General features: G+C 46.5%; 1 protein-coding gene across 2 annotated transcripts in view; it reads right to left on the minus strand.

The window, feature by feature from the left end:
- Positions 1-5,030: 5,030 nt before the first annotated feature.
- The window catches only part of PIGG (phosphatidylinositol glycan anchor biosynthesis class G), a 37,824-nt gene continuing 20,610 nt past the window's right edge, over positions 5,031-22,244 (minus strand). The window contains exons 7-13 of one of the 2 annotated variants that reach the window (XM_038533674.1): positions 22,005-22,222; positions 21,377-21,658; positions 19,650-20,107; positions 16,754-16,945; positions 13,371-13,680; positions 10,826-10,989; positions 5,031-6,668 (exon numbers count right to left, since the gene is read on the minus strand). In XM_038533674.1, coding sequence (XP_038389602.1) covers positions 6,455-6,668; positions 10,826-10,989; positions 13,371-13,680; positions 16,754-16,945; positions 19,650-20,107; positions 21,377-21,658; positions 22,005-22,222 — 1,838 coding nt within the window. In that variant the 3' untranslated portion in view covers positions 5,031-6,454. Of the gene's footprint in view, positions 6,669-10,825; positions 10,990-13,370; positions 13,681-16,753; positions 16,946-19,649; positions 20,108-21,376; positions 21,659-22,004; positions 22,223-22,244 lie in introns of those variants that run through there. The other variant, XM_038533675.1, reaches the window with a different exon arrangement.

The following is a 22,244-nucleotide window of genomic DNA, read 5'->3' on the forward strand; positions in this document are numbered from 1 at the left end:
GAAGGCAAGAAAGAAGTAAATGACAACAGTGACAAAAAGCTAAACAAATAGACAAGTCATATTAAATGTAAATGGACTAAATATTCCAATGAAAAGGCAAAGACTGTTAGACTGGATAAAAGAACGGGATCTAAGTTTTGAGTTTATAAGAGCCTTTGATATGCTTTAAATACAGACACAGTAGGTTGAAATCAAAAGGGTGGAGAAGTTGCATGCAAACACTAATCAAAGGAAAGTTGAAGTGTCAGTATTTATATCAGATAAAACAGACTTCAAGACAAAGATTATTACCAGAGATAAAGAAGTATATTTCATAATGACATAAAGTAAATATATCAAGAAGATATAACAAATATCAATGTACATGTGCCTAATAACAGGCTTTAAAAATACTTTTAAAATTTTATTATTGAATTATAATTGACAGTGTTACATTAGTTTCTGATGTAGAGCATAGTGATTTGACACTTCTATACATTGTGCAAAGCTTACCACAATACATGTAGTCACCATCTGTCACCATACAGCATTATCACAATATTATTGACTATATTCCTTATGCTGTATTTTTTATCCCTTTGACTTATTTATTTTATAACTGGGAGTTTGTGCTCTTAATCTCCTTCGCCTATTTGGCCTGTCCCTACACACCCTTCCCTGGCAACCACCAGTTTGTTCTCTGTATTTATGAGTGTTTCTGTTTTTGCTGCTTCAAAAAAATTTTTTTGTTGTTTTTTTAAAAAGGTTTTATTTATTTGAGAGAGAGAGAGTACACAAACAAGGGGAAAGGGCAGAGGGAGAGGGAGAAGCAGACTCCCTGCTGACTAGGGAGCCCAATGTAGGACTCGATCCCAGGACCCTGAGGTTATGACCTGAGCTGAAGGCAGCTGCTTAACTGACTGAGCCACCACCCAGGTACCACTGCTTTTTGAATTCCACATGTAAGTGAAGTCATATGGTATTTGTCTTTCTCTGTTTAGTGTAATTAGTACACTTAGTACCCTCCAGGTCATAAATAACAGAATTTCATTTTTTTAATGGCTGAGTAATATTCTATTGCGTATATATACAATATATTTTTTTAATCTGTTCATCTATCAGTGGACATTTAGGTTTCTTCTGTATCTTGGCTATTGCAGACAATGCTGCAATAAACATAAGGGTGCATATAACTTTTTGGATTTCTTTTTTCCTTTGGGTAAATGCCCAGGAATGGAATTATTGGACTGTATGGTATCTCTGTTTTTAATTTTTTTGAGGAAACTCCATATTTTTCATAGTACTTGCATCAATTATCAATTCCAGCAATAGTGCATGAGAGTTCTCTTTTCTCCACATCCTGACCAACACTTGTTATTTCTGGTCTTTCTTATTTTAACCATTTTGACTGGTGTAAGGTGACATCTCATTGTGGTTTTGATTCGCATTTCCCTCTGATTAGCAATGTTGTCATGTGTCTGATGGCCATCTGTATTTCTGCTTTGCAAAAATGTCTGTTCAAGTCCACTGCTCATTTTAAAATATTTTTTGGTGGGGAGGTGGGAAGCACCTGGTGGTACAATCAGTTAGGCGCCTGACTCTTGGTTTCAGTTCTGGTTGTGATCTCAGGGTCGTGAGATTGAGCCCTGTGTCAGGCCCTATGCTCTGGCCATCCCCCCACCCCCACCCCATGCACTCTCTCTCTTAAATAAACAAATATTTTAGAAAAAAATAAAAAAGATATTTTTTGGTATTGAGTTGTATGAGTTCTTTATATATTTTGGATGTTAATCCCTTAACAGATACATCATTTGCAAATATCTTCTCCCATTCAGTAGCTTGCTTTTTTGTTGGTTTCCTTCACTGGGCAAAAGCTCATTTGGTGCAGTCCCCATAGTTTATTTTTGCTTTTTTCTTTTGCCTAAGAAGACGCATCCTGATATGCTGAGAGCATATCTGAGAAATGCTGCTACAGCTGATAAAGAAATTATTGCCTATGTTCTCCTCTGGGAGTTTTATGGTTTTAGGTCTCATATTTAGGTTCTTAATCCATTTGGGGTTTATTTTTGTGTATGGTTTAAGGAAGTGGTCCTGTTTTTTTTTTTTTTTTTTTTTTTTTTTTGTATGCAGCTGTCTGGTTTTCCCAATACCATCTATTGAAGAGACAATAGATATCTTTTCCCAATTGTATAATCTTGCCTCCTTTGTGATACAGCAATTGACCATATAAACTTCAGTTTACTTCTAACCTCTCTATCCTGTTCCGTTGATCTATGTGTCTATGTCTGAGCCAGGACCATACTCTTTTGATTACTATAGCTTTGTAATATATTTGAGAATCTGGGATTGTGGTAACTAACTCCAGCTTTGTTCTTTCTTAAAATCGCTTTGGCTATTTGAGGTCTTTTGTGGTCCTATACAAATCTGAGGATTATTTGATCTAGTTCTGTGAAAAATACAATTGGTATTTTCTTAGGAATTGCATTAAATCTGTAGAATTGAGGGTGTGTGTGTGTGTGTGTGTGTGTGTGTGTGTGTGGTAATATGGACATTTTTTTTAACAGTATTGTTTTGATCCATGAGCATGGTATATATTTCCATTTGTTTGTGTTGTTTTTACTTTATCAATGTCTTACAGTTCTTCGAGTACAGGTCTTTCACCTCCCTGGTTAAATTTACTTAAGGGTATTTTATTATTTTTTGGTACATTTGGAAATGGAATTTTCTTTCTTTTTTTTTTTTTTTTTGAATTGCTTTCTTAATTTACCTTTTTGCTATTTCATTATTAGTGTATGGTGTATTTGCTTACAGGAAGCAAAAACTAACAGAATTGAGAAACACATAAATCCACAATTAGAGTTGGAAATTTTAGATATCCTTTTGGTAATTGAAAGAATAAGTAGAAAAAAAATTAGTGGGATGTAGGTCTGGTTGACAACGAGTACTTTGACCTAATAGTTTTAGGACATCACATCAAACAATTGCTGAATCTACATTTTTTTCTCCCCTATTGCACACGGACTGTTCAAGATGAGTCAACTGCTAAGCCATAAAAGTGAAGCAGGAAATATTTCACGCTGAATTATAATAAAGATGCAACATATGAAAATTTGTAAAAATAGTGAAAATAATACAGGGAAATTTATAGCTTTAAATGCTTATATTGGAGAGGAAGGCTGACTTAAAATGATTCTAAGTTTCTGTTTTAAAAAGCTAGGATGAGGGGGATTCCTGGGTGGCTCAGTGGTTTGGTGCCTGCCTTCCGCCCAGGGCGTGATCCTGGAGTCCCGGGATCGAGTCCCACATCAGCTTCCCTGCATGGAGCCTGCTTCTCCCTCTGCCTGTGTCTCTGCCTCTCTCTCTCTGTCTCCATGTGTCTCTCATGAATAAATAAATAAAATATTAGAAAGAAAAAAAGCTAGGAAAAAAAGAAGAGAAACTGTTGTTCATGACCATATTAACTATTTGGTGGTGAGGAACCAGTTTTAAGCATTTTGCTCCCTAACATGATAGTTTGGCACTTACATGTAGACATTTTGTTATGTGTGGTTACATTGTAGGGAACTGGTTGGGGGCTTGGGTAGGACATGAACTGCATTCTCATAGTTTTCTATTTAAAACAATGGAAAATAGATCCCCAGTTAGTGTTTTAGCATGAAACAATGGATTTTCAGAGTGGATTATTAAGTGGGACATGTCCTATAACTAGAAAAAGCAATTTTAGGAAGATAAAAGAAATCTTAAATATTTTTAAATTAAATATTAAATATCGTACATTAGGCAATACTCTCCTATCAAGACGACAAGAAATAACAAAGGTGCTGATGAGGATGTGGAGAAAGGGAACCCTTGTGCAGTTGGTGGGAATGTAAATTGGTGTGGCCACTATGAAAATGATAGGGAGGTTCCTCAAAAAGTTAAAAAAAGAACTACTGTGTAACACACCAGTTGCACTTCTGGGTATTTATCTGAGGGAAACAAAAGCACTAACTCAAAAAGATATCTGCACCCCCATGTTCATAGCAGCATTATTTACAACACCAAGATATAAAGACAAACTAAGTGTCCAGTGATGGATGAATGGATATGGAAAACGTCACACACACATACACACACACACGCACATACACACACACAGAATATTACTCAGGCACAAAAAAGAAGATAATCTTGCCATTTGTGACAATAGAGATGGATCCTGAGGGCATTATACTAAGTGAAATAAGAGAAACACAAGTACTGTATGATCTCACTTCTATGTGGAATGTAAACAAAAAACCAAGCTCATTGGTCCAGGAAATAGACTGGTGGTTGCCAGAGGCAGGGGTGGAGGGTGGGTGAAATGGGTGATGGGGGTCAAAAGGGATAGACTTCCAGTTACAAACTAAGTCCTGGGGATATAATGTGCAGCTCGGGGACTATAGTTTAAGATGCTACATTATATGTTACAAAGTTGCTAAGAGAGGGATCCCTGGGTGGCCCAGCGGTTTGGCGCCTGCCTTTGACCCAGGGCGCGATCCTGGAGACCTGGGATCGAATCCCACGTCAGGCTCCTGGTGCATGGAGCCTGCTTCTCCCTCTGTGTCTCTGCCTCTCTCTCTCTCTCTCTCTGTGACTATCATAAATAAATAAAAATTTTAAAAAAAGTTGCTAAGAGAGCATATCCTAAAAGTTATCATCACAGGAAAAAATTGTTAACTGTGTGGTGATGGATGTTAACTAGATTGATAGTGGTGACCATTTTGCAATACATACAATTATCAAATCATTATGTAAGTGAAAAGATGTAAGAGAGTTTTGGAAAACTTGCATCTGCCACCGAGAGCTTCCAACGTTGAAAGATTTTTCTCAGGAGACTGTTGGCAATGTGACAACTGATTTTTGGTGCTGAATGCTGCAGGTTGTCAACATCTGGAAGACTTACATTAACCCGAAGAAGTGTTATTTTCACATGATACTATAGAATCCTACCTGGGTAACAGGTTAGGATTTTAATAAAGAAGAACACACAAAAGTTCACTGACACAGTTTCAGATTCCACACTGCAACTATTTTTTTCCTTTTTAAAATAGCTTTTATTTTCAAATGGTTTAAATTTCACAAGAAGTTGCAAAAATTGTACAGGAAGATCCACGTACAGTTCACCCAGCTCCCTCCAACAAGATCTTATACAGACACAGAACTCATCAGCCAGGTAATTCTGTTACCTCAGGTGCAGACCTTAACAGGGCTTCACCTATTTTACATGCATTTGCTTTTTCTCCAATTAACTATTAAAGAACCATCATTTGTCATGTTTTAGTACAGACTCAGAAAGAACATCAACAATGATTAGAAAGAGGATTTAGAAATATTCCTTCCTTCCATCAGAGAGGGAAACAAACCATACAAGACCCTTAATCATAGGAGACAAACTGAGGGTCACTGGAAGGGAGACGGGTGTTGGGGGCTGGGGTAACTGGGTGATTGGGCATTGAGGAGGGAGGGCACATGATGTCACGAGCACTGGGTGTTAATTAACTGAATTTAAATAAAAAAATAAAATATTCTTCCCCTTCCCAATTACATATCTGTGTGACAACTTCAAACACACACATGACAACAGATTGAATGCAGAACCTAACCATCCTCAATCGCAACACTAAAGAGATGTACAAAAATGTAAAACAAAGCCACTCTCCTCCATACTTATTTTTGTTTTGGAAAAGTTATTTTTCTTAAAAATATGCTTTGTTAGGATGAAATGGGTTTGTATCTTTCAATGAATAGTTTTTGAAATGCCTTAATGTTGACAGATGTAATACACCCTAACTAAAGCTCCCTGGGACCTCCAGTGGTTTCTAGGGTCATCATGAGGTTTAAGCTCTGCAAGGTAAAACCCTGGCCACAGGTAAGCCTCCTTCCATGGAGTTCCCAGGTTCTCTTAAGTCCACAAACACCACAATAAGCCTGAGACCTTTTTATCCATCAATTTAAACACACATATTTGAGTCAAATCGTTAACTTATCCATAGAAAATTAAAAGTTTAAAACCTTATGGAGTGATGGTCAACAGGGTAATGATTCATATTCAAACTAAATGTGTTACTTTTTTTAAAAAAAGATTTTATTTACTTATTCATGAGAGACACAGAGAGAGAGAGAGGCAGAGACACAGGCAGAGGGAGAAGAAGCAGGCTCCCTGCGGGGAGCCCAATGCGGGACTCGATCCTGGGACCCCGGGGTCACGCTCTGAGCCAAAGACAGAAGCTCAACCACTGAGCCACTGAGGTGTCCCTCAAACTAAATATTTTAAAGTGATCTTTTAAATCACTATTTAATCTAAATTCAAGTACAGCAGTGAAAGCTATTCTTCAACTTTGTAGAATCCACAATTTTTCTTTAGAATGTCCTTGCATTTAAACAGATTTTTTCCCCCATTACTCAAATGCATGAAGTGAATAGTAGACTTAAAAATATATTGTTTTTCCAGTGTCTAAGACTTTGTGTTGGTTTGATCCATGGCTGTGAAGAATACACAGATGGCAGCTGTGATGAGGATGTGCATTCCCTCATAAAGAAGTTTTGGAGAAAACACGCTCCATATAAATAAATGGTAACGCAGGGACGTCACCAAAATGATATATGCAGAGACTGGAAAAGAACAGATCAGTGCATAGCAGAAGCAAGCATGACTCAGTGCAGAGCCGCTGTTAATAAAAAGGGAAATATGTATTAGTATATGCCATTTTTGCATCATATAAGGCACAAACACACACGTAACCACTATTTTTATTTTGAAAATGACCATGGTAACTTTTGTTCCTGAGACACCCCCCTCCCCAACCTGGATCTGATGAGTCTGGCGGGTAGGAGCCTAGCCGAGGGGACAAGAGCTGCAGGCACCCACCTTGTCACACTCTCCAGTGCTACAACCTGCAAAATATTTTTGAAAACTGCACCCCCAAATTTTACATAGTTACGTTTAAAAATTATGTGCATGTACTACTATATAACACATCACAAATATTATGAAAAAAAAATCACACAGGATGAGATCCAGGGTTTGTGCTGTCCATGGATCATCTGCTGGGTCTAGCCTGGGGATACTGGCCCAAGAGTGTTTGTGCGAAGAAGCGCATTCTCAAACTTAAGCAGGCCCTCAAAGCACATGCTTGTCCTCCCTTTCTTTTCAAACCATCAACACGATCATTATATAAACCTAACCTATTCTTTAAGGAAGTTTCCTGAGACCATGCTTATTCCAAAATGACAAGTTCTATTATCTGCCATCTTTTGCTGCTCATTCACCTCACAAATCCTCAGAGGATAGGCTTCCAGGTTCTGGTAAAAGCCAAGTTCCAGTTCTGAGGCCTTCCCTCAAACACTGTGACGATGAGCCCCTTTCTGGGGCCAGTCCACGCCACTGGTCACCGCTGCCCACACTTCCTGAAGCACGACCCCCATCACACGGGCAGCCATGCTCCCTGTGCAGGAGACACATGAGCACAGCCGTGTATGGGGCCATAGGGGCCTGGGATTACTGGAGCCCCGGGGGTAGGGAGCAAGCATATCCGCCAGAGTGGATGGTCTGTGTGCTCAGGGGAGTCTTGGTGGCACCACGCTCACACCGGGCAGAGTCTGGACATGAAGGGTGAGCAATGAGGAGTTCTGTGTAGGGAAGCAAAGACCCTGAGGTGGAGCAGTGAGTGTGCGTGTGGGTGTGCACACGTGCTCCACAAAGGAGCTCCTCAGGTCCAGCGACCCAGTGCCACTGCCTGGTGCCACTCTAAGATTCCCCTTGGCGTACTCACTGTCCAGCAAAAGGTGGACCTTGAGCAGCCACTCAAGGCCCAAAGGAGGCCTGGCCCCTCATGCTCACAGCTCTTGCCCCCTCTACACCCTCACCCTGCCCTAACTGGCTCCTCATCTTGGGCCCTGGTGCCCATCCTTCCTTTCTGCTGGGTTCTCTGGCTGCCCATTGTTCCCTGGCAGGCAACATATGTTGCTTGCTTCTACTTGCACATCATCCTGTACCCTCGTCCTTTTGCTTGTGCTCCTCCCTGGCTCCCCTGAATGGCTGTGATTACTCCTACCCACAGGCTCTTCTCTGGGAGGCCATCCTGAGTACCTCCAGCAGACTCAGGGGCTCAGCTATTCTGACCTCATCTTTGTGACCTGCTCAGCACATAACTGACTCATGCCTCTGCTACGGCCACCAGCCCATGAGTTCCTTGGGTCACTCTCAAGATCCAATCCATCAGGCAGAGGACCTCCAGGGAGCTGGGGTCCTGAGGTATGACTTTATTAATTTCCTCAAGGGTCACTGCTCCAATACTTGGTGAGGGAAACTCCTGGGAAAAGCTTCATGGATGAATACTTGTGGCTTATGGCTGTGCTACCCCTTTCCTGGGAGTGTCATGAGTGTGTGCTCAGCCAAGAGCCTGCTGACCTTGCTCCCTTCTTGACCAGCGAGGGAGGTAGAGCTCCCATGACCCTGCCCCTCCGTGCACTTCAATTTCACACATAATGAACATCACCTATTTAGAAGACTCTGGCTTCTTCCTTCTATAACAACACCCAGTAGGTCACCACTCCCACAACCTCAGCAAAGAACAGTGTGCACTATAGGGGAATGGATGAAGGCCATGCAGTCTGGCTCAGCATGGCTGTCCATACCACCAGCTCCAGATCCAAAGCCAGTTCCTGAAGCCAAGGGTCATGGACCACTCAGGGCCCAATATTTGAGCCATTAAAATATTTTTTTTCTACCATTTTAGTCTGGCTCTAGTTTTCTCATTTGATTTCAAAAAGCCCCCCAAAAGCAAGTAAAACTTGATGTCTTAAACTTTAAAAAAAGAAAAAGAAAACCCCTTTCTAAAGTAAAAAAAGAAGCATTCCTTAATTAGGGAAAACATCATATAATACTCCACAGCCAGTTAAAATGCTTTTAGCTTACTTAAAAAAAAATGCTTTGTCTTTTTTTCTCCCCAACATAAACAGATGAAAAGTGCCAGGAAAGTCAGGGAAGCTGCTCTTCACAGAAGCCCAGGCTCTCTCTCATGGTCTGACCCTCATGCTCCCCGGCCCATTCACGCAGCTCACCTCAGGCCGCAGACAGGGTGTGCTCAGCAGAGTCAAGTGCACTGCGGCAGATAAGCTCCCCGAGGAAGAAGGGAGTGCGCCTTGCCAGTTCGTGGCCCCGAGTCCCCAGTACAGGATGGCACTGATGAGGATGGAGGCCTCCCAACCCAACCCCACCTCAGTCAAAGAGACATCAAGGGGCCTGCTAGTGACAGAACCAATGGCTCAGTGCTGGTCTTGCAGCCCACACGGGTTCACAGGTGGAATGAGAGCCTGAACATCCCTCTGCTGACCCCCAGGCCAACAGTGACTCTAAGAGGAATCTACCTACAGATGGTCCCAAAGCGTGCAGCCGAGGAAGGCACAGTGACTTACAGGCATCTCCCTTATCCTCAGGAAAAGCAGCACGAGAGAAGGGACCCCCACATTTGAGAAGCTGGCAACCATGGCAATGTGGAGGGGAGCCCAGAAGGTCTCTAGAGCAGGAAGCCTGGGTCTGCACAGCTGAAGCCTTTACTTACTTTCTTGCTCTAAACTTTGACTTGAGAGTGTCACCCCACTCACACCTACACTCCCTTTTGCCCCTTATGTAACTGCGGAATGGGAGAAGATGGTGGGCTGTGGCCATGAGCTTGGGGCAGGAGTCCAGGGTCACTGAAGGTTGGGTCTTAGGAGCTGGACTGGGGGGAGGATGAGAAGAATCCACGAAGAACATGAGGACCCCCAAGTGCTCTCCTGAGAGGTGGGGGCTGAACATGTCCCGGGAGGTTCTAACATGGGGCCAACAGGCACCACAGCAAGGGCTGCGTTTTTAATAGGGAATCAGAGGGGTAACAGGGACAGGGAGCCTCGACCTCCCTTAGGCGGCACCCCCTGGAGGACTTGGGACACAGTGGGACATTCAGCAGGAACAGCGTCCTCCTAGGGCTGAGCAAGGTGCTGGCGTCCAGAAGGGAGGCTACGCCTGTGGGCACCCTGACAGACTGCACGGTTGCTCACCCCACCTCCAGCACCTGTCGGGCTCCTGATGTGGGCCGCACAACCTAGGAGGCACCACCCTCACTCCATTTCACAGAAGGGAAAGCCGAGGCCTATTTGGAAAGTGCAGCATCAGACAGCCCCACACAGCACTCAGGCCACGCTCAACCAGGCTGGACCCGGGCACTGGGGTTACCAACACTGCGAGGCTTCTGCTTGTGAAGCTCCCTCTCCGGGAGGAGCCGGGCATGCATAAGAAAGCACTGAGGAGCATGATGGGCAGGAGGGTGGGGTGGGCTGCCCCAGTGGTCAGGGGCATCTTCCTGAGGTGGGAGAGGAGGCTGTGGGCTGGCCAGAGGGGTGGGGGACCACGTGGGGCCTGAGGGGGCCTCTCAGCAGCAGGAATGCTGGAGGTGAGGGCCAGCATGTCTTGTCTTCATGTCCCAAGCGGAAGACCCCTCCCTGCCCCCCAACTGGGCCACCAGCAAGCAGAGAAACCCGAGAAGGGCTGTTCCTCCCTGTGCCCCTGGAAACCACATCCTGGCATGAGCTGGAAGATCGCACTGGAAGCTGGCTACCCTCCGCAGCCTCCCCAGCCATCCCCACACAGGTCGGCCACAGACCCACACTTGAACTCTCCTTTGACCCACATACTGTGGATGGTTCACTCTTATTTAAGGAAAAGAAAATTGTTCAAAACCTCAGGCCCTTGGGGTTTGGAACCCTGCATCTGCAATGAGATGCTCTCTTCAAATTGCCAACCTGCAGTCAGATTTTATGCTAAAAGACAAAGGAGGAGCTTCACCTGCTGGTTTCCGAGCTCAGGAAGCTCACTAAGTGGCTGGCCCACAGCACGGGCCCTGCAAACGTGGCAAACGCTGTCAGGAACACAGCTGGGACTTCTATGTAGGTGTCCAGGCCCACGAAGCCCGCCGAGATGTCCACTGTGGCTATATTGTTGGAGTTTCCCTGGAACACAGGGGGAAGCAGCACTGGCACAGCCACCGGCAACCGCAAAGGGCTGAGTATGGTCATGGTGACACGGACACACGGGACCCCAATACCCGCCCACTCCTCTCCCACCTCGCTCTCTGGTGTGGAGGATCAAGTGAAATGTCTTCTACCTTCAAGAAACTCAACAAATGTAAGCCTGTGGATGAAGGCAGGTGGCCACGGGGTCCTGCTGGCAGACCTCTCGACTATCTCGATGACACACCCCCTCTCACAGCGGGCCTCCTTTGACAGCAGCCTCCACGGTGCAGCTTCCCCTCCATCCACCTGGCCTGTTGCAACCTGGGCTCTCTCCTGACAACTATTTCTAGGTAGAAGCCCCTCGATAGAGACGCGACCCCAGAGCTGCTGAGAGGAGGGTCAGAACAAGAGTCCCAAGTGCTGCAGCACGGGAAGGCACGATGAGCACTAACGGTTCTGACACGGGAAGTCACCAGAGATCCCCCAGTGGAAGCTGCCTGGGTCACGTACAAAGAGGACTGGGAAATACTGTTAAGGCAGCCAAGGCACAGGCCGCCTGCTCTGGGGCTTTACTTGCATCAACTCATTTAATCCTCAACAGTCCTGATGTGGTGCCACTATGACTCTCAGTGAACTGGTGGAAAACCGAGGCAGAGAGATCCAGAGGAGGCCAGCTGGGCCCCACACTCCTGACCCCTGTACTATCAGGAGTCCCTGAGCAGCGGGCAGGAGGAGGAGCAGCAAGCCTGCGGGTCTACTCCCAGGAAACCTGACCATGAAGGAAGGGCTGCGGGAAGGTTGAGACAAGGGGGGCCGCACTGCTACTGGTCACTGTCTGACCTGCTGCAGAGCCTGATGCACGAGGGTCTGTGCTAATTTTGGGTGCTGACGGATCGCCAGGACATACCACGGTGCTGCTGCAGGAGCACCAGTGGCTATGGGACACGTGTGTTCCACCTGCCCGAGGACAGCGCCCGACAACTGCCAGCACCACGTGCTATCACGGATGCCCTGTCACTTCCCTGTGGAATGTGCCACAGAGGGGCACACTGAACGTGAGGCTGTCTTCTCGCTCGGGGCATGACTGTGGCCCCATCAGTCTTCCTGACACCAAGGCCTCAGCGCAGGCCAGGGTGCCTAACTAGCAGCCACTTTCTCCGTTTTGGCTAAAAGGGAGCCCACAGGAGTCTCCTCTCACGGCAGCAGGGTCTATCATGCGACCAGTCCACATGCACCAGGACATATCTGCACACATGCCAGGGTCACTCCCACGTGGAGCCCTGGCTGACCATGTACCCCTGGGGCAGGAGTGTCTGCGCTCATCACACATGCTCGCTGTCTAGCACAGTGCCCAGGAGCCTGGAGAAGGGAGAGGGGCGTGGCAATGTTCCACGGTGATGGCCAAGGAGCTGATGGTCAGGTCATATCATCCAGGACTTATGGAATTCTAGAACTCCCCCCCACACCCCCAACCTCTTTCTGGGCTTCTGGGAACAGACAGAGAACAGTTAGGGGGGTTGCTCTTTGGGTGAGGTCAGGAGTGCCAAGAAACCAGGAGAGAAGTAGGAAGGGCAGGGAAGAAGCCCCAGGGCCACCTGTTGGAACACACAGACCACCCAAGTCCCCCAGGTCTGAATGAGGAGGGAGGACCTGGTGCACACAGAGACAGTGCAGATCTTCAGTGTAAAGATAGGAAGACACAACTGAGATGCTCAGGGGCTCGTGCACAGTTCCTCTGCCAGAGGGTAGGGAGCTGGCAGGGGAGTGTGGGGAGCTGTGCCTACCCTTGGGGGTACTACAGGCAGCCACTAGATTGAGGATGGGGCCCCCTGAACCAGATCAGAGATGCAGGAAGGCTGGGACGGAAGTGAGTCCCTCTGAGACCAGTCCAAGCACACAGGCAAATATTGAGATCCATGCCAGAGGTGGCCTGGACTTGCCTCTGGTGGGCCCTTTAACAGTGGAGAGAAGATGTGATGACCACGGGGCCCCAAGGGACTATTGGCCGAGTGAGGACACCCAACAGCACCAGGCATTGATGGCCAGGGGAAAGGGCAGAGAGAGTTCAGTCATCACCTCATCAGGTAAAGCAATGGAACTGTGAAGTGCGTCCCTAACAGGTCATGGTAAACAGGTCCAGAACACAACCATACGCTGTATGCGTCTGTTCCAAGGGTGTCCGTCTTAAATAACTAACTTGCATTATCCTATCAAATATACATGAGATTTAAGCATCATTCCCCACACCACACTGAAAGTTCCTTCACTGAACAACCTTTTTAACTTCTCAACTTATGGTAAACTTTTTTCAAAGAAAAAAGATAAATGACATATAAAAAGTTAATAGACTTCTATCCACATTAATAATGAAAACCTACCTGGAAATAGAAGAATGCTTGACCGAACCAATAATGCATTATAGTGATCTCAGCTGCATCATGCCTCAGGGGCTTCCAGATGAATTTAGTCATTATAGTTTGAATCAAGAGGCTAAACACTAAGACTGGCAGATTATGTGGTCTAAAAAGCAAAGCGGCCAGAAGAACTAATCCACTATATATCTCCCATAAACCCACAGTCTTGATTGTGACGTCTGTAGCAATGACTTGAGATTTAAGCAAGTCTTTGGTGCCCGTGAACAGAATGCCAAGGACAAAGACATGAACAAAACGAGCTTCAATAACACCCCTAAAAAAAAAGCAAAACAAGTTTGATTCGTTAACACAGCTTGAAAAACTCAAACATATTTTCCCATGAAAACCACAGGTCTACTTAGCTGACTAAACAAGCCACAGCACTTGCCCACCTGGGTAACTCTGTGGAAGTGGGGGTGTCTGCTTCTGCGTATCAGCCACCTTGGAAATCCCTCCCTCCCTTGCCTAGAGGCTGGCAGGCCTGTCCTCTCTGTGTGCACTTCTCTGAAGGAATTGGCTTAAGAGAAATCTCGCTCATTTGGCCCAAGGATGGCCTGGCGCAAGACTAGAGCCATCACTTGTAGGGTGCCAGAAAAACTGTCCACCTGCTTCACAGTTAATTTGAAAGATCACTGCAACAGGATAAGGGCAAGTTCTGTCAGAAATGTCCATAAGTTCATGATGTTAAGATACACTTGGACATGTTCACAACCAAGCAGATTTAAGTAAGTCCTTGTGTATGTACACACACTCACACATATACAACAGTGCAGTGCACACTCTGGGGCCTGGGGACGGCAGGGCCAGGTGAGTCTGGGCTCTGCCGCTGACTGCGTCATTCCTGAAATGAAGAGAAAGGGTACCTACACGTCATAAGCTGTCCAGAGAATTAAACAAGAGAACATAGGTAAAGCGTGTGGCACACAATAAATACTAAGAATTATTAAGAAGTATTTTAGTGGCACCTAGGTGGTTCAACGGGCGAAGTGTCTGTCCTTGGCTTGGGTCATGATCTCGGAGTCCTGGGATCAGGCCCCAGGTCAGGCTCCCCGCTCAGTGGGTAGCCTGCTTCTCCCTCTGCCTCTGCCCCTCCGCTTGCTTGTGCACATGCGTGTGCTCGCTCTCTCTCTCTCTAATAAATAAATAAATAAAATCTTAAAAAGAAGGGATTATTTTAGAACCTCATTTACAATTATCTGTAAGGGATATAATTTGTGATGCTCTACCAAAAAATTTCATTTTATGAAACACATATAGCCCTACAACATATTTTAAATAAATTTCATAAATCAAATATCTTACATATACAAGAAAAGCTGATCATTTAAAGTAATGCTAAGTAAATTAAAATTTTAAATGATATCATTACCATAATAATGTATCTGTTTTGAAAAACTGAATTTTCCTATCTCAGATTTATTAGGAAGGTTTATACACTTTAAAAAATTCATTTTTTAAAAGCATAGTTTAATTTGATCAGTCAGAGACCACTATCTGATGTGTCTCCAGTGAGTAGACATTTGCCCCGGGGCCATGCACTGGGCAAGGAGCTGGGATCAGGTACAACCCCATTGCCAATGTGTGTGCTAAGCGAGACCTGATGACCAACTCACAAAGGTTAAAGGAGGAGAAATCAGCCAAGGCCTGAGCCATGAGAGGGGGAGACACACCAGCAGATGCCTTCGAGGGGTCTGTGTCCTTGCCCCTAAACCATTCAGTGCCATTCCTGCATGTCCAGGACCATGGCAATCTGACCTCTACTCTAGTCAAGCCTGGGCATCAGAGTAGAGAAGAAAAACCAGAAGTTAAATGAAAAGGAAGCTGGAGAGCCACAGCCTAAACAGTGAGGAGCAGCTGTTAGGGAAATCTAGAACCTGGATGGCTCTAGGATTGGGGCAGATCTACAAGTGAGAGGGAACTAAGAACCAGGGTGGATGGGGCTGGGGAATGGAAGCATTTTATGGGAAGGATGTGAAACAAGCAGTGTGGGTTAATGAAAGGGTGCATTGGCCTATGTTCTACACCAACAAGGTATATGCTGTGGCATCCATGAATGGTAAGTGGTCCAAGTCCTGAGATGAGGGATGATGAGAAGAGGTGCATGGATCTGATAGGAAATGAGGCATTTATTCCTGTTCAACACTTTGAGACATAAACAAACACCCCTGCAAATACCCTCTGCCCAGAGTCTTAGACTCCAAAGTGAACAGCCTTTGAGAGGTCTTCCCACCATTCTCCCCCTACCTGACCTCCCTGCCTCAGGAGAAGGCCTGCTACCCTGCTGTCACCTCAGCTAGGCTCTTGGCATCACCTCAACTGTCCATATCACTGGCAGGTCCTGCTTCTAGGCATGCCCCCATGCCTCCTGGCCACCTACGCAGCCTGGCCACAGCCCTCAGCTTACACCTTGAGCTTTTCTGAGAAGATGACATATGCTTTCCTTTCTCTGATTAGAAAAGCAATAAAAAAAAAATGCCTGAAAAGGAAGATCACAAGCCACCTGTGATTCTGTGCCCTAAATATAACCGCGACTAATTACATATTTTAGTCTTTCACACAAACATAAAAAAGTGTGTACATACTTTATAAGCTGGGCTCATACAATAGTTTTATAGCCTAGCAATCCACATTTTCACATCTTCTATGAAAACACAATAGTCAGCACAAAGCTGTAACATCCCCCAGAGGCTCATCCCACTACTGTTAGCCAATTACCTGGCTTTGTACTATGCATACCTGTGAATAAGTTCTCAGAGAGCTTGCCTGTCTCCTGCTTTCAGACCTCATGTCTGGCTGCATTCCTGAGATAGATTCCTTAAGACAGCGCCCAGGTCAGAGGGCTGGACGCACTCAAGATTCTTAACATGTTTTACAAACAGTCTCCAGGATGGCCTCTGCTCAACCATCCCACATCACCATTAGAGAAAGGAAGCCTGCCAGTTTGTGACAAAAAGTGGCCTTCATGACTCCATCGGCACAAGGGGTCCCTCCTCACCCGCAGAGTTCACTGTAAAGTGTGGGAAAGCTGATTTTTCTGCTGTGCTTTCTTTCCCAACTGCTAGGAAGCATCTACTCTTTGTGACTCCTGTTACTATTTCTTGACTGAGCAAAACTGAATCCTTTAAATTCCTTACTTTTAGAGAATCCTTTATTTAAAAAAAGAAACCTCAGTGACCTTACTGCGTTATTTGTCTCTCTCCTAAAAAAAATCAGTTCACTGAGGCACTCCTTGTTGGGCCCTAGTAACTGCTGAGATCACAATTTGCAGGAACCGACTCCAGAGTTCTCAAGACAGCATGGCCTGCTTTCGTACATAAAACATGAAATCGATTTGCCAGTACACTTACTTTGAAATGTCTTTGCTGTCTCGTTGCCATGGGAACAGGACATTCCCAATGGCCGCCCGGTAGCAATAGACGCCCAGCAGGCCAAGCGCCAGGGCTACTTTTGACGTCAGGGAGCACTTCCTCTGAACCAGTGCAAAAATCACGATGAGCGAAAGGGCGGTCAAAACAGAGAGTTCAGCTTTGTGATCCGAACTGAAATGAAATGGAAAATCCCCCACATTACTAACAAGTATTAACTGGCGATCTCAAGGATCTACATCAAGTGGCTTTCTAAGAACTGTATTAAAAATAGCTGACTTTTCTGAAAAGCAAAAAAGAAAAGAAAATCATTGGTGATTTAAATTCAAAGGTTCTTAAAATGCTTAACAATGAAGGACTGTTAACCTGAACTCTGGTTTCTCACTCCCAAATGGTCCCTGCCACCAGGTCTTCACTGGCCCGTGCAGTGACCTGTATAAAACGCTACCCATTGGCTCCCCTGGCAGCCCCACTTCCCCAACCAGAAGTGAAGAGATTCTGGGCACACTGTATTTACCAGTGTGCACTCTGCTCAAGGGAGACAAGCACGGCCTGGAGCGGTCCTCCCAGTCATTAGCACAGATTGACTCACTTGAGCGTGTCCGCGCATTCTCACGTAGGGAGACTCTGCAGAGGGGCTGAGCATCTCCACCTGGAGCACGAAACTGTCACAGCAGAGCCGGGCCCCCCTCTCTGCCTGGCCCTTGCCCACCATCCTGCTACCTCGGCGAGTATTGTGCTGGAAGGCAGGGTTCTTTTCCGTGTCATTCACCACAGCTCCAATCACAAAGCCCAGACACCCTTAGTTGTTAAGTGGATGAGTAACTATCCTGCCAAGGGGAACACACATCAATGGAAAAACTACTTGGAAGAGACTCAGAGGAAGGATGCGGCTAGTGTCAAGACGTGGACCCAAGGATGGCAGGTGGTGGCAGGGGTCATGCTGGGGCCTAGCCCTGCCCTGGTCCTCGCTCTGGGAGGCAGTCACCGGGGCGTCCATTCACTGTTGCCCTTTCCACTGTGTTTTATGCACTCTTCCTGGATTGATAATTGTAATAACTAAAAAACAGTAATAAGGAAGGGGAGTTTACATGCCTCTCAAGAAGCTCTGCTACAAAGGAGAAATGGGGCCACATCGCAGCCTCTTCACCAACTGATAGGAATAACTCAGGAGCATAGGGAAGACCAGTGATGTGCGAGGGGGGCACCGTCTGATGGGAAGAGGCAGCACCCAGTGCGCTCGTGGAGGGTCCAGGCTGAGGAGTGGGCATGGCTGCTCCTGGAGGGTGGGGGGTGGAAAGGCATCGGGGGTGGGAATCCCGCAATCTCCTACAGCGCTTCACCTCGCTAGAAAAATAGAAGTGAGGCCACTGGGCTATCCCAGGGCTCTCCCAACCTCACATGCTCGGGCAGGTGCCTCAACCTTGTGCTCCCTCTCCTAAGCCAGAACAGGCCAGCAACCTCTCTGCAGGCTTGCTGTGAAAATGAAAGAGCAGGCACATGGCAGGCACCCAACCAAGCTGCCTGTGGTTGCCAAGACTTTGTTAACAGAGTTAACACCTAGGAGAAATTTCCATCAGAAGTATTTGACCAGGGTCGCCTGGGTGGCTCAGTGGTTGAGCGTCTGCCCTCGGCTCAGGGCGTGACTCCGGGGTCCTGGGATCGAGTCCCACATGGGGCCCCCTCAGGGAGCCTGCTTCTCCCCTCTGCCTGGGTCTCTGCCTCTCTCTAGGTCTCTCATGAATAAATAAATAACAAGAAAAAGAAAAAGAAAAGAAAAGAAAAGAAAAGAAAAGAAAAGAAAAGAAAGAAAAAGAAAGAAAGAAAAAGAAAGAAAGAAAAAGAAAGAAAGAAAAAGAAAGAAAAGAAAAGAAAAGAAAAGAAAAGAAAAGAAAAGAAAAGAAAAGAAAAGAAAAGATAGATTTGACCAGCGGAATGAATTTTATAGCGTTTGATGGATATTTCCAGGTATTTTCCCAAAGGGTCATGGCAGTGTGTGGTCAGGGGTCCTCTGCTGCTCACCAGGACTGGGTTCTATCGCTTCCTTTTGTGTGTCTACGTGAGCATGAGGGAACTCACACCTTGTTGTTGGACTCTAAGCTCCCTGATCACCAGGAGGGCGAGCATGTCCCTTCTCTTTCTGTTGGCACTCCCCCCCGCGGTGAGGGACGGGTCTCTCACTGTCCTGAGCCCCTTTCCTGTTGGTCTGTTGGTGATTTTCATACAAGTCCTTCACAGCCAAAGGAAACAAATGCCCATTCTGCTCTTTTCCCTCTACTTTAGTTTTCTAAGTCTTCATTGACAAAAATTAAAATGTGTACTACAGCCAAATGATTATTTCTTTTTTTTAGAGAGAGAGGGAGAACACACAGAGGGCAGGGGCAGAGGTAGAGAGAGAGAATCTCCAGCAGACTCCACACTGAGCATGGAGCTGGACATTGGGGGCTTGATCTTCCGATCCTCAGACCATGACCTGAGGTGAAATCGAGTCAAAAACTTCATCAGTTGTGCCACCCAGGCGTCTTGATAATACTTTCAACTAGGTTGTTTAGCCACTGGCTTCAGAGTGGGGAAAGAGGGAATGTGGTCCTACCCCACCTCTGCCTTGTCGGGGAGGAGGCAGCGAGTGACAAAACTATATCCTGGCTGCAGTTGTCATTTTAAAACTCAAAGGTTTTCAAATATAAACAATGACAGTGATTCAGCCATAAAAACACCAAAAAACATTAATTCATGGCTTACAGTCTATTTTTCCATTTTTTCAGGTCTCAAATACCACTCTGTCCTGAATATGAAAAATAGACCTGTTTTGAAAAAGACTGTGTGTGGCCAGTCAACCATGCAAGGTTGGGCCTAAGGCCACGGCTCATGGTCTCACCTGGTGAGCCAGTGCCCCAGGTCAGGCCGGTGGGCCCACTGCACACCCGTCTGGTTTAGGGACCGCAGCAGCCGACAGCAGGTAAGTATCACCCATGGACTTGCCAACACCATCCACTTCTCGTAGCCTCTGAGAGTGTCAAGGGAAGTGAGGCTTCTAGACACTCCGTGGGGCTCTAACGTGTCACAGCCAGTGCTCCTGTCCTGTAATGCTGCTGCGGTGCGGATGAATTCCTCCTCCACGTGTGGGCACTGCTGGGGTTCACTGTCGTCCCTCAGAAGGCAGTTTCTGTAGATTTCGTGACACAGAGCCAGACACAGGGTGTTAATGAGGAAATACCAGGTCTGGTGCTCCTCCTCGATGAAACTGCTTGCACCCAGACTCAGCACGTGGCCCATGGTCCCCAACAAGATAAGAACATCTAACTCCGACCATCGTGGCTTTGGATGAGCTGGATTCTATAAAAGGAAAATGCATTTTGTGAGGGGAAAAATATAAAAATTACACAAATCCCACCACATGCACTTAAAGTTCTTGCTGACCTGCTGTGACAGGCACTTGCTGCTCCTCCTGCCCCACATCCCCACCGCCCCCTGCCTATCCTCCTGGGGCATGGCCAGGGAGCATAGAAGCAGCATGGGCTGTTGTCATCCTGGACTGCAAGTCCTAAGCTGAGTGACAAAGAGAATAAAGATACTTAGCCCCACGCCATCTGCAGAGAGCTCACCTCCCAGCCCCTGAGCCCAGTCCTCCTCGAACCCTCACCCTTTCTCTGGGAGCCTGAGGTCTTCAAGGGGGTCCACAGTCAGTTCCTGCTTCTTGAAACCAAAGAACCCCCAGGATATATTCCACCAGAGAGTTTTCATTAAAATGGCCAATTCTATTGAAACAACAAAGTTGGCATCACGGTACTAACCCTTAAATATACTAACTGAAAACATTTAAAATTAAAGATGAGATTTTAATGACTGTCATTTGATGACTACTTAATATTTACTCTATTTATCATGTGCAGTTTGTGTAAGGTACAGAGATACTGTGGACCTATTTAGGCCCCGAGGAATCAAACGGCTCTAGGGAAACCTGTACGCTAATGGGGAACAGAGATGTGCTACAAACGACAGCCCGTGAGGTCCTCAGACTGAGGTGAGGCAGCTGCACCGAAGGGCCAGGCATCACCTCCCCGGGTCCTTTGGGCCCCGGGCACCACGGACCAGCCATGGTTGTCCCCCTCTGCCTCACTGCTCTGCCACCACACCACGAATAAAGGTGTCAGAGGCCAAAGATTCTAAGAAACTTAAAGGTTTGAAAAGAAAAGGTGGGATGAGGACAGGGTCCTGGCCTCCTGCTGAACTTCCTAGAAGGTCTACTGAGTTGATTCTTTTCTCTCTGGAATGTTCCTCCCTTGGCTGCAGCTCAAATACTCTTGGAGAGGTGTCTGATTCACATGCTGCCCCACCAGCACTGTACAGTCCCATGCTGCCCCAGTCACAGGGACTCTGTCTTTCCAATAAAGAAACGAGGCACACGTGACCTGGCAACACAGATCTGAGTGTCTGAAGCTGGGATGCTCAGACGTCATCCCCTCTGAAATGTGGGCTCCCCTCCTTGGCTCCGCCTGACACACACCTGGGGGTTAGCAGTGTCTGATGCTGGAAGATCAGCTGGAGTAAGAGAAAACGGCCTAGCCAGAGAGCCAGTGCCCCACGTATAGGAACCAGCCTTACCTTGCTCAGGAACTTTCCATCACCAAAGGTCTTGGCAAGAGCAGACACCACTGCACAGAGCAGTGCGGAGACCAACACCATCACTCCGCCTGCTGTCAGCCACGAGAGGCCACAGAAGTAGCAGGAACTCTCGGCCGAGGTGCACACAATGACGTGAAGAGCGGAAAGAACCAGCAACGTCAAGTAAAACAGCAGAGAAAACACAGGCGACCACAGAGGAACCTCCAGTTCGGCCTTGTTGCTCAGTGCTTCCGGGATGCTGAGTAGGAGCAGGGAGAGAACCTGGGAGGGGAAAACAGCGGCAGTGTGCACTTGGAGAGAACCATTCAGAAAAAGCCTGTCTCCTGACCTTGTGCCAGCTGTTCAAGGGTTGGAAACAAAAGAAGAAAGCCCGATAAACACGATTTCTGATGACCCGCCAAGAATGCATGCATGCAGCAGCACGGAACACAGCCAGCCACCTGATTCCTGACGATACTTGGGGCACAAGGACACACAAGAGTTCAACAAACAAGGAAACGGATATTTTTCCATTTTTAGAAAAAAACAGTATTTTATGTGCTTTACACTACAGTATTCTGGCTAAGTTATCGAATCAACAGCTGAGCCACGATACAAGCACCCGTACCTCCAATACCACGACAGTCCCCACCAGCATGGAGTAGATGTCGTACTGGGCCACTTGTCTGCTCAGGGACAGGCTCAGGGTCCTCAGGGCATCCAAGTACTGCCTGCGAACCTTGGCTCCCAGGTTGAAAAGGACTTCTGAGTTATTTTCCTCCAAGTACAGTCTGATCCAGTTCCCATGCAACCTCTCTGACATTTTAAACTGCTCAAATCCAGGCTCTAGCAAGAAGAGGACAAGGTT

This window comes from Canis lupus, chromosome 3, assembly GCF_011100685.1.
Source record: "Canis lupus familiaris isolate Mischka breed German Shepherd chromosome 3, alternate assembly UU_Cfam_GSD_1.0, whole genome shotgun sequence".
Lineage (NCBI taxonomy): Eukaryota > Metazoa > Chordata > Mammalia > Carnivora > Canidae > Canis > Canis lupus.